We start from the raw sequence: 13,777 nt of genomic DNA on the forward strand, positions 1-13,777 counted from the left end.
GTGTCTGCAGTGTGTAAATATGTGTAACTGTATTTTCACTCAGTTGGTACAATTTGTCTTTTTTGCTGCAGGTTTTCTCCAGATGGGCGTCTCATAGCCTCCTGCGGGGACGATCGTTCTGTGCGGCTGTGGGACACATCCACCAAACACTGTATCAACTGTTTCACTGACTATGGAGGGTAAGTCCTAACACAGCCTGCTTGAGTGTCCTGTTACTCCACTTAGCTTTAATTTTGCCATCAGTTTGCTATTTTGTTTAAGCGTTGCTTTGTGATTAAAACATTGTCAGTTTTAGTCACTTAATGAAACTATTTTTTGTGTCATTTTAATTTGCACAAACTCTTGTCATAGTTTTTCTCTTATGAAAAAAAAAGTCCAAACAGGAGATTCAAGGAGGTTCATTCCTGAGGAAAGGCTAGAACATCACTGAATATAATTTGAAATTTGACACCACTGTGTTTTTACTTTTCCAGATCAGCAACGTTTGTTGATTTCAACTCAAGCGGCACCTGTATTGCGTCCTCAGGAGCTGACAGTTCACTGAAAATTTGGGATCTACGGACCAACAAGCTGATTCAGCATTATCAAGGTATTATGGCTGCAGTGCAATAATGGAAAATGTCATTTTTTTGACGTCAATTGACTCTTTTTTTTTTTCTTCCATCTTTCCCAACAGTCCACAGCGCAGGAATCAATAGCTTTTCCTTCCACCCATCCAACAACTACCTGATCAGTGGCTCCAGTGACAGAACTGTTAAGATCCTGGACCTGTTGGAGGGACGACTCATCTATACCCTCCATGGACACAAGGTGATGCTACAGAACAGCTTGGCTTATCCACAGATAGATAACAGATAATAGTTCGGTTGAGACGCACCTACAGGTATTTGCTATGTCGCTACATGGGACCTCTGATTAACTGGGTATTACAAACCTGACTTTTAAAAAATGATACAGTTGTGATACAGTATTTTCTACAAATATTGGCATTGAAATGAATCAAAATGTATGAAAAAGTAATGAAATCCACTCAATGTGATACAGAAAACAGTAGCTCATCATTTAGGAATATATATATATGGAAACAGGATTTGTTTCCATACATATATATATATATATATATATATATATATATATATATATATATATATATATATATATATATATATATATATATATATATATATATATATATCCCAAAGTGTCCAAGCTGTAGTGGTATCGTCTGTTTCTTCACTAACATTGTTACTGTGTGTTTTTTTTAGGGTGCTGTACTCACAGTAGCATTTTCCAGGGCTGGAGATTTCTTTGCCTCTGGAGGAGCTGATAGTCAGGTTAGTGTGACACAACAAAAATATGATCCTGTGTTCCTCTTTTTTTAATAGTGTTTAAAGAAATATCAGGATATTGGGGAAAAAAAACCTGGAAGCGCTTTCACAGGCTGTCTTGTCATACCCATACTTGTAGTTGTGATATCTTTAAGGTTATGAGGGTCTTTACACAGTTACCAAAACTTTGTTACAGGGCTGTGTGATATGATGATACACACGCACCGGCCACTTCATTAGGAACACCTGTACAGTCTAATGCAATCCAATACAACAGCTCTGCTATAAATTCTACTTTTACGAAGCTTATACATTTTCAGTTTTTGTTGACATTGTCAGAAATGTGATAATTCTACTTTATGTATATTATTGTGGCGGTAGCGGGTGGTGATGGTGCACTGGAGTGCATTATATTGAAAAGTGTTCCTAATATTTTGCCCCCCTCATGGGGTGAAGCTCTTAAGTTGATGACAACTACAATTGTTACGTTATTTTACTAAACTATTTATTCATTGAATTTACAGAAAATGTGCCATATCGTAATTGGGATATGAGATTTTGGTCATATCGCACAGCCCTGCTTTGTTAATATCCAAAAAGCATCGTTCAAAGCAGAACTCAAAGATAATCGGGGTGCAACGGATCAGAAAACTCACGGTTCAAAAAACTTTGTCTTCCATATGTTCTGTAAAACACTTACAGCAAGGAACTTTTGCCCATGGTCATAAATGAAAACAACATTCAAGATGTCCAATGTTTAAATAAAATCTTAAAATATATAAAATATTTGATGCTAATTATCTGCTCAGCTGCAGCACATTAAATAGCGTGTAAACATACCTGCAGATGTCACTGCGGACCTGTTAGATGCTGGTTTGGTTGTTGCTCTTCAAAATCCCTGATAGCGACACACCGTCTGTCCATGACTTGTACTTACAGCAGTTTGTTTACTTCGTCTTAAACGAGACATTAAATTTTGCAATTGATCTGCGGTTCATATGTGTGCCGAACCATGGGGGCGATCCGTATTGATCACGGATCAACTACGATCCGTTACACCACTAAAGATAACATAATCTTTTTGTGATTATTAGTTGTAAATTATATGATTTGTCAGCATAGTTGGAGTTAATTTTTGATCAATCAGAGTACTTCTTTGAAATAGCGACATCCATCCCAAAAAACGTATCGCTTTATGATGCATTTCAATACATTTGTAGGGTCATCAAAGTTGTGCTGTTTCCCTCATCCTCTAGGTGCTGATGTGGAGAACAAACTTTGACACCAAATCCTACCAGAACGCCCTGCAACAAAACTGTCGGAGGTCCACCCCTGATCCTCCACCTCACCTGAGCGACATCCACCCCCGGGTACCCCACCTTCACCACCCGCAGCCCACTGCCATTCATGTCAGTTTCACTTTATGGAATGTTTAGTTTCTATAAATTCACACTAATCTGTGACTAGACTACTGTGAAATATACCAGAAAATCTCAGCTCATATTTCCTGTTGTACCTGCTACAAAGACTTTTTTTTTTTCCACAGATCAGTCCAAAGGTGGCAGACACTCTGTCCACTGACCCGCATGTTATAGAGTTAGGCGAAACTATTCACAACACCACGGTAAGTCTACATCCCAGCCACAAGAAACCAGGCTTTATTGCTAATCACATAGGGGGTATTTGTTTATGTACATTTATCATACATCAACCACAAAAAATTCTTAATTACAAAGACTGAATTAGGACAGAACAAAACACGCAACATTACAAATTGGCTCCACTGAAAGCTCTTAAATGTAATTAAAACACTGAAGCAGTTATTTCTAACAGTCACATCAATCAAAGACATAGTTATGCTTAACTCTGACTGTAATGAAAAGTGAGTGCCTGTAAAGATTATTTTATTTATATCACTGTATTCAGGATATGGGCTCCAGTATATGGTGATGCCCCCCAGTACCACCAGGTGGCACTGCAGACCAGTTAAATTTTAGAATCTCCTGCTGCTGTGCTTGAACATATTGTGTGACAGCTTTTGGACATTTTGTCATACAACAGCTAAACATTATTCTTCACCTCTGTGACTTCATTTGTCACAGAGGTTGTGATGACAGTAGAATTAAACACTCTGTCTGTCTTTGCTCTGTGATCTGTGTTTATTCTTATAGTAGTGTTGTCGAGAAAACACATCATTCATCTTTTTCTGTGCATTCACACATGAGAGCTGCACAGTACAGGTGATAACATTGATCAAATATTTTAACTTGATGTTAATCTACTTGTAATGTGGGTTTTGGTTTTCATAAAATGGGAATATGGATTAGATGTTGTATTCCTTATCATTTCTTGTGCTGGTTCATCTCTGATTTGCTTCTCCTGATTAAATACAAAGCTGTATGCCCACTTTTAGATTCTGGATTGTGGGTTTACTGATTGATCGAACTCCTGGTTTTATGTCGCTCATTTTTATAGCTCTTCTCAGTTCAATCAGACTCAGAATCAGAACATAGAAATTAGGTTTTATGAGTATGATTGACACCCTTACTTATGGTCGGTGTTACATTGGATCAGCTGGAGGGATGATCTGTGAAACTCTTGCAAGATTTTAACCTTAACCTCACCTCAGGAGGGTTTGTCCCTCCAGCTAATCCAACCTAGCATTTACCCTTACTTATCCACTTACTCAGCTCCGAGGAGAAATAACTAGAAATTACTGCCACCTGCTGGTATGAAATTGAATTACAGGAAACAACATGACAAGTAACTGAACAGTATTGATTTAGTGATCACAAAATAGTGTTTTATGAAGACAAAAACAGAAAAAAGAATGTTTTTTTTTAAATTGTAGAATCCAATTTTAAGTAAGCACCACAAAGACAGTGCTTTCTCTGCTGCAATAACAGCCCATCCATCGTAATTCAGTAACTCAAACTGACTGTAAATGTTAAGACAAACAATGATAATTAGGCTCTCACCAAGCGTTAGTTAGTCAATAGTCACACACACAAAAAGCTGTAAACCTTTATACACTGATAAAGCACATCATAAAACATTCATAACAGTAAATCAGCAAGACATTGCTCAATAATTGAGAGCTGACTTATCACTTTGCCTTGATATGAAAAAGAACATAATGACAAAAGCTCAGTTAGTTCTCCAAACCCTGCGTGGCTAAATACACAAATCTTTGACAAATTGTAATATCATTGATATTTTGGGGGCTGAACCCTCAGTATGCACGCAAAATGGGAGCCTAAATATTTGTTTATGTGCTCAAATATGAAGAGGGATTCCTGTATTCCTCTGAATACGGACAGCAGATCCGATCCATTATGGACTGTGAAGTGGTGCGCATATACAGTAGCACTGCTGCTTTAGGGCTGTGACTTTTTCTCAAAACTAAAAGTCAAGTTGTGTTAAGATCTTTCATGTTTTCTGCACAGTTAAGAAACTAATGTAGGAGAATGTCATTTCAGTTTAGCGTTTTCATTATATGGGCGTTGCCATGCTTGCTCTTGGGAGACTGTAACAGTGGAGTAAAGGTTATGCAAACAAATGTCACTTTATACTTGGACTGAACACCCTAAAACATTAGCATTTTGAGATCTCCTTATCCTTTTTTTCCCAATCTCTAAACATGTTAAAAATCGTAGTCTACATGAATTATAGCTCTTATTGCGATGGTAGTAATTTTTCCTTAGTGTGCCGCCCTACTTCTGTTAGTGTCTCCTTCCCTGCCTTTGGCTGCTGAGTGGGAGGAAAGCTATGAATGGACCAAGCCGAGTGGAAGTCATTTAAAGTGAGGATGGCCAAGTCAGAGAAGTAGTTTTGGTTCAAGACTCACAGTTAACATACAACTGCAAAACAGCCATTCATAACTTGAAATGTTCTTAAGTTAAATGGATACATGAACGGCGCAGGGGAAGGGACTCATTTTAACCTGCTTAGAGTATCAGATGGATGGGGTTTACTCGGATCATCTCTGGGAAATTGTCAAATGTAGGACACTCATTAAATGGACTGTTTAAAGTAAATATCCTCAACTGATTCATTGATGTTTTTATACAAAAGCAAATATAAATGCGTCTAGTAGCTCTTTTTTTTTTGTCTGGCATACAGGAAGTGAGACATTTCACATGTAAGAACGGTAAAACAAACTCAAATTTTCAGAACTAAGACTCTAAGACTTCTAAGACTACTGTGTAGTCCGTGACATGTACTCCCTCTCCTCTTCCTCCTTTTTCCTCTTTCATTTAGCTGAAGGAGCTTCTCTTTGCTCCCTCTATGAATCGCCTGAGCGTAGCTGAATGGAAAGGCCCGTGCCCGCCGGGCCAGAGGAGGAGGAGGAGAGATCACAGAGAGAGATGGGGGAGAAATAGAGATCAGAGTGATGGGGGTGGGGTGGGGGGGGGGGGGTGAGAGCAGGAATCCACGTGCCGGTGCCTGGGCCCCTGGGGGCCCCGACCAGGGAGTAGCAGCCGCAGCTCTAATAATAGACTAGCTGGAGTTCTGCCTGCCTGTTTAACTCACTTACTCACTGCACCCTGGTGTCACACGCATTTAATACACATACATCAGTTTTGTCCTTTCCACAGATAGCAAGCTAAACATCGGCCCTTTACCTGTTTACTCACCGTTAGCGCATCAGCTAAATGTGTTCAAATGAATTGGTTAAAACTGAACACACACACACACACACACACACACACACACGGGCACTGGCTAATTTTTGGACATCCATCCCATCTCCCTGCCTGCCTCCCCCCCCCCTGCAGCTTGCTGTATTGTGTATTTTTATGTGAGTGCAGCTGAGTCAATGGGCATGTTAGTGTGTGAATGAGCCTGCATGTGTGTACACGTAGTGTGTCAGCGGATATGCAATTCTGCAAAGTAATGTGTGTGTGTGTGTGTGTATGTGTGCTTCTGGGGGGTGTTTGTGTGTGCACATGAGTCACCGGGTATTGGAGTGTGAATGTGCGAGTGTGTGTGTGTGTGTGAGGGTCATTCCTGTTTAGATCGGTTCAGAGCGGGGAGCCCCCAGTGCTACTCCTCCTGTCAGCTCACATCACCTGATTTCCATCACTGCAAATTCTCCTCTCCTCTCTTACCCCCCCTTCCCCTCCCCCGCCCCCCTCTTCCTCCTCTCCTCCCCTCGTCTTCCCCCTCTGGTCATTTCCTCCTCCTTTCCTCCTTCCTTTCACCGTTGTTGATGTCCTCAGAGTGCTTTCCCTTTCCGCCCTGCGTCCATGTTTCCCCTCCATCGCCCTAATGGGTCCGAGTGTAGGCGGAAGCGGGGAGAGAAGGGGTAAGAGAGCCTGACAGACAAATGGAGAGAGAGAGAGAGAGAGGGAAGGGAAAGGACGGGAGATGCAAATGGCCTGAGGTGGGTATGTGGGTGGCTGAATGGGGAGGTTCCTGCACTCACGGTTGCGTTGCCATCACTGACTTTTGTGTCCTTAATTTAGGGCCATCTCCTCTTATCACTTATGTATTATCTGTACTTCTTCTTTTGAGTTGAATGCCACTAAACAGAAGTTTGTCCACATCATGCATGCAGTACATAACACCCCTGCGGACATTCTTTTTTATTTTTATACATATGGTCCGGGGTTGCTTTGCTGTACTTGTTTGAGCTAGACCTCTTTAGTTCAATTAAGGGAAATCTTGATGCTAGAACATACAGTGATACAGTTTTGCTTCAACAGTTTGGGGAATGCGTTTTCCTTCTTTAAAATGACAATGGCTCCATGCACAAAGCCAGGTCATGAAATGGCAGAAGATTAATGCTAATAGTTTTGGAATGAGATGCTGAACAATTATATATTACAGTCATGTTTGGGCGTCCACATACTTTTGGCCATGCAGTGTAGCTTGCTTGCTAAGATTGCCAAAATACTACCGTAGAACTAATCATCTAACAATAATAATAACACACAATGAATAAATAATGTTTTGTCTTTAAAGCATGACCTTGCATGAGCAGAAATGTGTCAACTTATTCACCAAAAGTTACTGCAAAAGCAACTTGTCTGTAGTTGTGCTTGTTTTTCTTGTGTCTGTCTTTCTTGTCTGTCATTGCAGCACAATCCTGCACGCTTTTTGACTTGCAGGGAGTTTGTATGAACCGGGAGGTGACGTCAATTATAGCACGATGACACCAATGTGGCATCAGCTGTGTCTTTGTCCCCTTCCTCCCTCTTTCTCTCTCTCTCTCTCTCACTCCGCATTAGCCATTATGCTCTACAGTAAGCTAGCGGCACAAGCAGGGCTCAGTGCTTCTGAATGGAGTGTTATCAGCAAACACTACGTCATTACAGAGCAGAGAGAGGCCCAGGGTGGTGCCCTCGCTCTCTCCATTGACATTACACTGCTTTGATAGACACAACAGTCACCGTAAAGTGACTTTATCTCATCCGTGCCAACAGCCGTAGTGTCCGTCAGCTGCTCTCTGTGTGTCCTTGAGTACTCTCTCTACTTGGGATCCACTCAATCTACAAACATAAATATAACTTTTTGAAATAAAAATTCACAGTAACAATGTAACATAATCCGGTTATTTTCTGATACAAGCTATAGTGTGTATGTCATTGTGACAGTTGCTCCCAAATTACTTATTCAGGGAGTCTCAGAGATCATTTAGAGGCCTCCAGATTGTATCAGAACAAAATTATTTTTTAAGTGCTCCCCTACTTGTTTTCTACTTGTCTCTGGCTGGCTGGCTGGCTACTTTTTCATCTAAATGTTACTAAATTTTTGAAGTTTTAGGAGAGAATGTCTATTAAGACCATTAAGTGAATAACCATTAAATTGATGTCAGTTTAGATGAGCCATGGCGGTCTTTTGTTTTTAAGTAACAGAAACATTTCAGCACTTTTTGAAATTGCTATGTGTGAAATTTTTATGTGATTTTAGCATCTTTCTCATTACTCTTGATGGCATTTGTTTTTGTTTGTAGAAAAATGAAACAGTCCAGATAAAAAATAGGTGCAATCTATGTGTTGCTTTCTTACAGTGTCCCCAAAGTGGCTTTAAGACTGTACGCACAACTCAAACGATTTAGATTTGGACTGCGCTTGTGTTGAGGTGTGATTTAAGCATTTTACTTGACTTAACCTGACAAAAAAAACAAAAATATATGAAATGACGATAGTATAAGAGGGCTTTGTTGAATTGTGTGACTGGGTGTCTCTCAAAATGCAGTACAGTCGTTCACCTACCTGAGTTCTTCCTCTAGTTGAGTGGCAGGCGAGAGTAGGTAATGATACGGAGTGTCAAACTCATTGCACTGAACAGATATTAAGTCAGCTGTGAAACACATGAAGAATGGCAAGCGTGAAATGGGGCCAAGAAGATAGCAGAGTGCTATAATGTTTGTGTGTGTGTGTGTGTGTGTGTGTGTGTGTGTGTGTGTGTGTGTGTGTGTGTGTGTGTGTGTGTGCTGTACCTGTCTTTGTGAGGACCGAATGTTTACATAGTTAAGTTAATAAGAATTTCTAGCTTGGAGTTTAGATTGTGATGTCACAGTCTGTGGAAGTTCCGTTTTAGCACATGAGTTTAGGATCAGTTTGAGGTCAGACATCCAGTAAAAGTTAATTAAATTAGCCATATAGTGTTGATGGTAAAAGTTAAAGCGACATTTTGGTAAAATAACACTGCTGATAAACGGCCCTCACAGCTACCGCAGTGCAAAAGTGTGTGTGTGTTTGTGTGTTAAAGAGGTGATTAGATAGCAGAAGGTTAGATTTGGTTACTTGCGCCATCTCTCGTGTCCCTACAGACGATAGCTGTGACGCCAGTTTGACCAGACAAGGTGTCCTCTACCGACAGGCCTCCTCTCACGGACCTGTGTGTGTGTGTGTGTGTGTGTGTGTATGTGTGTATGTGTGTGTGTGTGTGTGTGTGTGTGTGTGTGTGTGTGTGTGTGGGGTTATTTGTCTTTCCATCGTGTGTGAATAGGTGTATAATTTGGATCAACTTTGAATATGTAAGGCCATAAATGTTTGTTTAATTTAACAGTGTGTACATGTCCACATTCAGACAGATGGCCCCGCCCCCCCCACCCATGTCTAGCTTCCTGTGCAGGGGAAGTACAGGATATTGGATGGCCCGGAGGTTTAGATACCAGATTTAAGTGCTGTAGAGGAGAGCACGAGTGACAAGACACGACGGAAACGAGCTAAAGATAGTAATAGCTCTGGGGAGGTGGGGAGGGGAGGGAGGGGGGGTGTTCACTTTCCACCAGGACAAGGGCTCCCAGAAGCTACATAACACCCTCACATGCACACACATGCCCACACACACACACTACACTATACTCAGGCAAACCCGCTCGTGCACACTCAGTCTGAAGCACAATCAAACAAGTTCATTCATACTGTATTCTGTCATACACTGTTAGAATCATCTGACTCTCGCTCTCATACTGACCTAATCAGATGGAAATGCATGCATACAGAATGTGCATGAACCCGATATGAAACGTTAGATGCGGGATTAAACCTGATACTCATATGCAGCGTCAACTATGGCCATCAGTGTCTCCGCATGATTATGATGTACTTTAACTTGACATTAAATGAGTGTTTTGATAATAACATTAAATCAGATGACTTCATAATGTTGAAAGGGTTCGCTTGTAGTGCTGGAGAATCAACATCTAATTACACATGTCTGCGCAGATTTTAGCCTCCATAACGAATTGTTTTGGTTCTCTGGCTGGCACGTAGACCACATTCAGACTTAAAATAGCACTGTGTTTAAAAAAAAAAAAAAAAAAAAAAAATGCAAGGGTCTGCATTAGTGTGGGTGTTTTGTAGAGGAGCCAGGAAAAAGATGAAATGCAATCCAGCATGTCTAGTTTGAGTAATACATCCATGAGTTTGAAAGCTTACCAGACACCTGAACACTGCACAGCACTTAATAATACTTTTACAAGTCCAGAAAGTTATCATGACGACAGTCATCTTCTGTCTTGGCAAATGATTGGAAGGTAAACTATACCAGTAATGCGCACTTATATATTTGCATGACGTTGCCTTGTATTGTGGCAAAAGCTAAGCGACCAAAGCTGTAGTTCAACTTATTGCCAGGTGACATACATTTGTTGTTGGAGCCCTTTGTGTCAGGATGCCAGATAGGTCAAGCGTTCACCACGTTCCCAGCACAACACAGCAAAATAATGAGAATTTAGCTACACAGAGACATTCTTCTCAGGAGTTGGTGGAGTTCAAATTGAAGATAAAAGGGAATATTCGATACAAGTCCAATGAAATACTCATGTTGTCTGCTGGATGTGTAAATAGGCAACTGTTTGCTAACATGTTAGCTATAAGGGCTACAAAAGCAGAAAGTTTCTATGAGTTCCTCCTCCTAACGGGTAGACCGGGCTTGATGAAGTATAATGAGATATTTGATGGGGTCTTGTGTAACTGGTATATTACATGACATTTCCTCACCATCCGATCTCCCCAGTGACAGTGGAGTCAAAGCTTAAACTTGTCTTGGAACACCGCACACATCCCATAACGCTGTGTTATACTGTGAGACTCCCTGTGGTGGTTCCAGTCCCCCTCAGCTCTTGCATGCAAGTGTCCAAAAACTTGATATTCCTCATCAAAAATACATGAGGAGGGCAAGCCTTATCACTTATTCAGTAGGATTCTCTCTTCGGATTCCCATCTGTCCTTTCCCCCCTCACCTCTCACCCTTCCTGTCTCTCCTTTCTCTCCTCTTGTAACTCTTGTCTTTTTTATCTCGACCTTACGCAACACTCACTTATCAGAAGTAGGGGGTTGCTTGAGGGCCATGCCGATGTATTTCTTATCAGGAGAGTTTTCTTCTCATGGGGGAAACAGTGTTTTTTTCTGTTTTGCAGTTTAAATATGCAGTAAAACCACCACAATTTTGAGTATTTACATAATTATTTATTCCTCTCTACAGAAGCACAAATTAACTATAACAATTTAGAAGTTTTTAAAATAATGCTGAAAACAAATTGACTAATTACAATGAGACAAAAGATCTTCTGACAATAAATTAGTTGTTAAAGTATTTGTTTATATCAGAAACAACTACTAGACTAAATGATTCATTGCTTAATGGAAACATATAATCAACAAATTATTGATAATAATGAAAATAATCATTAGTTGCAGCCTTACTTTCAAACAAACTTCAAGACTAATATACAGTACTGTATTTTACAGTCCTCAAGGACGTTGGAGTCCCTGGAGTCATTGTCATTTGCACACTGCTTTGTTCTGAATGTACAATGAAGGTGAGACATGTGGAAGCATGCAACTAGATGGCGTTCTGGATCAGGATCTGTTTTTTGGGGCAGCTCTTGAAACAGCTCTTGAAAGTGAAATATTGGCATGAAAAAAAATCAGGTCAGTCAGTGACTTCCTCTGTCAGTATCAAGAAATTATTGGTTTATATCTAGTCCTTTCAGGTATACTTTTGCTATTAAATTCATTAATTAATTTAATATGAAAAATCATTTGATGTCAATAATACACCTGCCATCATATAATTCTATGTTTACCACAGTTTTCTCACTTTGACACATCATGACTTTGTTAGCCATGCTAGCTTGGTTCTAGCACAAATGCGCATGGTCCCATGAGGATGATTCCTACTGACTTTGGTGATTGCCTGACATTTTTTCGAGTGCTGCTCAGCAGGTTGACATGTTTGGTTTTTCATTTTCGAGCAATTGGTTAGATTGGTACAACATTTGATACATATATCTATGGAGCCTAGATGATGTATCCCACTGGCTTTGATGATACCCTGACTGTTCATCTAGTGCCACCATGAGATTAACTTTTATTGAAATATCTTAGCAACTGTTAGATGGATTGCTGTAAAATTTTGCACATACATTCATGGTCTCCGGATGATGAATTGTAATCAACATTATCCTCTGAACTTACAGCCTCACAGAGCTACAAACATGGCTGTAGGCTCTTAGTATTGTTCTGAGTGGTTTACCTCCATTCCTGCCTATCAGTCTAAGACTACCTCCACACTAATACGTTTTCATTTTAAAGCGGCATTTTAAAACAAAAACTATCTCCATCAACACAAGCATTTTAGCACTATTTCAGAAATAATCTCTGTCCATACTAACACGCCAGAAAATGCATATCATATGACCATTCACGTACACCAGGCGTGGGTGTACTGGTGTAAACAGGAAGCAGATCGTCGTCTCTGCAGTCGGTTGCGTAGTTGCAGAAAATACGACGGAGGAAGAACCAGCAAATGGTGAAAAGTAAGACCGGAGATTTCTTTGCTTGGACCAAATATGAGGTGGAACTCTCATGTGATAGGGGCGTGATGAATCAGGGAAAGAAGACGTGACTCATAAGATCCAATCAGGAAACGAACGTGGGTGTCTGCGTCATCATTTTCAAAAGTTTCCCATGCCCGTCCAGACTAAAATGCAATCCTGGAATTTTCAAACTAAAATGGGGTCAGCAATGTTTTCAAAAGTCTCAGTTTTAGGGGTAAAAAAACGTCGGGGAAGTGTGGACACTGAGCGTAAACATAGCAAAAGTTACGCATTTTAAAATCAAAACGTATTAGTATGGATGTAGCCTAAGGACTGCCCTCCTTGCATGCAACCTCTGCCATCCTTCCACATCCGACCAACCCTCAACCCTCTAAATGTGCTCTCTCAAGGGTACAGCTTGTATCCTGAGAGGCCTCTTCTTGGAACGTGCTGACAGTTGGTCCACGTAGGAGGCTAAAAATAGCCAGGCAGGTCTATTACAGGTACCCGGGACACCTGAAAGGCAAATGATGATGTGTTATGTTTTTTCCCTGCTTGCCGTTATTCCTGCCCCAAGAAATGGGGGGAGGAGGGGTGGGGAGGCTGGGAAGAGAGATGAAAATAGAACTTGGATGAGATAAAGAAGAGCAGACAGGAGATTTGATTATAGTCATCATCTTGCTTGTAAGATTCTGGCAAGAAGAGAGAGGGAAAGAGACAACAAAAAAACACGGTACTCTGCCTATCCCTTGTGATCATCTCATGTTTTTTAAAGATTCCCAGCTTGCTCATTGAAACTGTGTTCTCTTCACACAAGGATTCAGTCTGTTGGTTTGGAGATTTTCTTCTTTCCTGTAATTTGTTTGGTCCATTCATTCTCCTGTATGCAAGATTCACATAGTGCTTAATAAACAGGATGACCATGTCTTGAACACACCATAGAAATGCTCTTTTGATAAAAACCTTTATAATGTTGACTCTCTTTTCAATCCCTTCATGTGTGCCCCAATAAACCTTTAAAGAAGACATTGACAAAAGGCAACATTAAACTTCCTTTGTTAATGCTCTGTCTTTTAGGCAAAAGAAGGAAGAGCGTGATTTGGATCACAGTTTCTCAAGTCATCCTTTCACATACTACATCTGTGAACGATTTCGTCAATGTTTGCACACC

At 40.5% G+C, this 13,777-nt stretch overlaps 1 protein-coding gene and 1 long non-coding RNA gene across 3 annotated transcripts in view; one reads left to right on the forward strand and one right to left on the reverse strand.

Annotated features, from left to right (window-relative positions):
• poc1b (POC1 centriolar protein B) overlaps window positions 1-13,777 on the forward strand; it is a 50,581-nt gene that overhangs the window by 2,906 nt on the left and 33,898 nt on the right. The window contains exons 5-11 of one of the 2 annotated variants that reach the window (XM_042411247.1): window positions 72-179; window positions 474-589; window positions 677-810; window positions 1,266-1,334; window positions 2,585-2,737; window positions 2,875-2,952; window positions 3,255-3,769. In XM_042411247.1, coding sequence (XP_042267181.1) covers window positions 72-179; window positions 474-589; window positions 677-810; window positions 1,266-1,334; window positions 2,585-2,737; window positions 2,875-2,952; window positions 3,255-3,278 — 682 coding nt within the window. In that variant the 3' untranslated portion in view covers window positions 3,279-3,769. Of the gene's footprint in view, window positions 1-71; window positions 180-473; window positions 590-676; window positions 811-1,265; window positions 1,335-2,584; window positions 2,738-2,874; window positions 2,953-3,254; window positions 3,770-13,777 lie in introns of those variants that run through there. The other variant, XM_042411246.1, reaches the window with a different exon arrangement.
• On the reverse strand, window positions 7,277-8,727 carry LOC121897019. The gene is made up of 2 exons (XR_006096165.1): window positions 8,549-8,727; window positions 7,277-7,822 (listed from the first exon to the last, which is right to left on the reverse strand). It is a non-coding gene; the product is annotated as an uncharacterized LOC121897019 (long non-coding RNA).

This window comes from Thunnus maccoyii, chromosome 5 (assembly GCF_910596095.1).
Source record: "Thunnus maccoyii chromosome 5, fThuMac1.1, whole genome shotgun sequence".
Lineage (NCBI taxonomy): Eukaryota > Metazoa > Chordata > Actinopteri > Scombriformes > Scombridae > Thunnus > Thunnus maccoyii.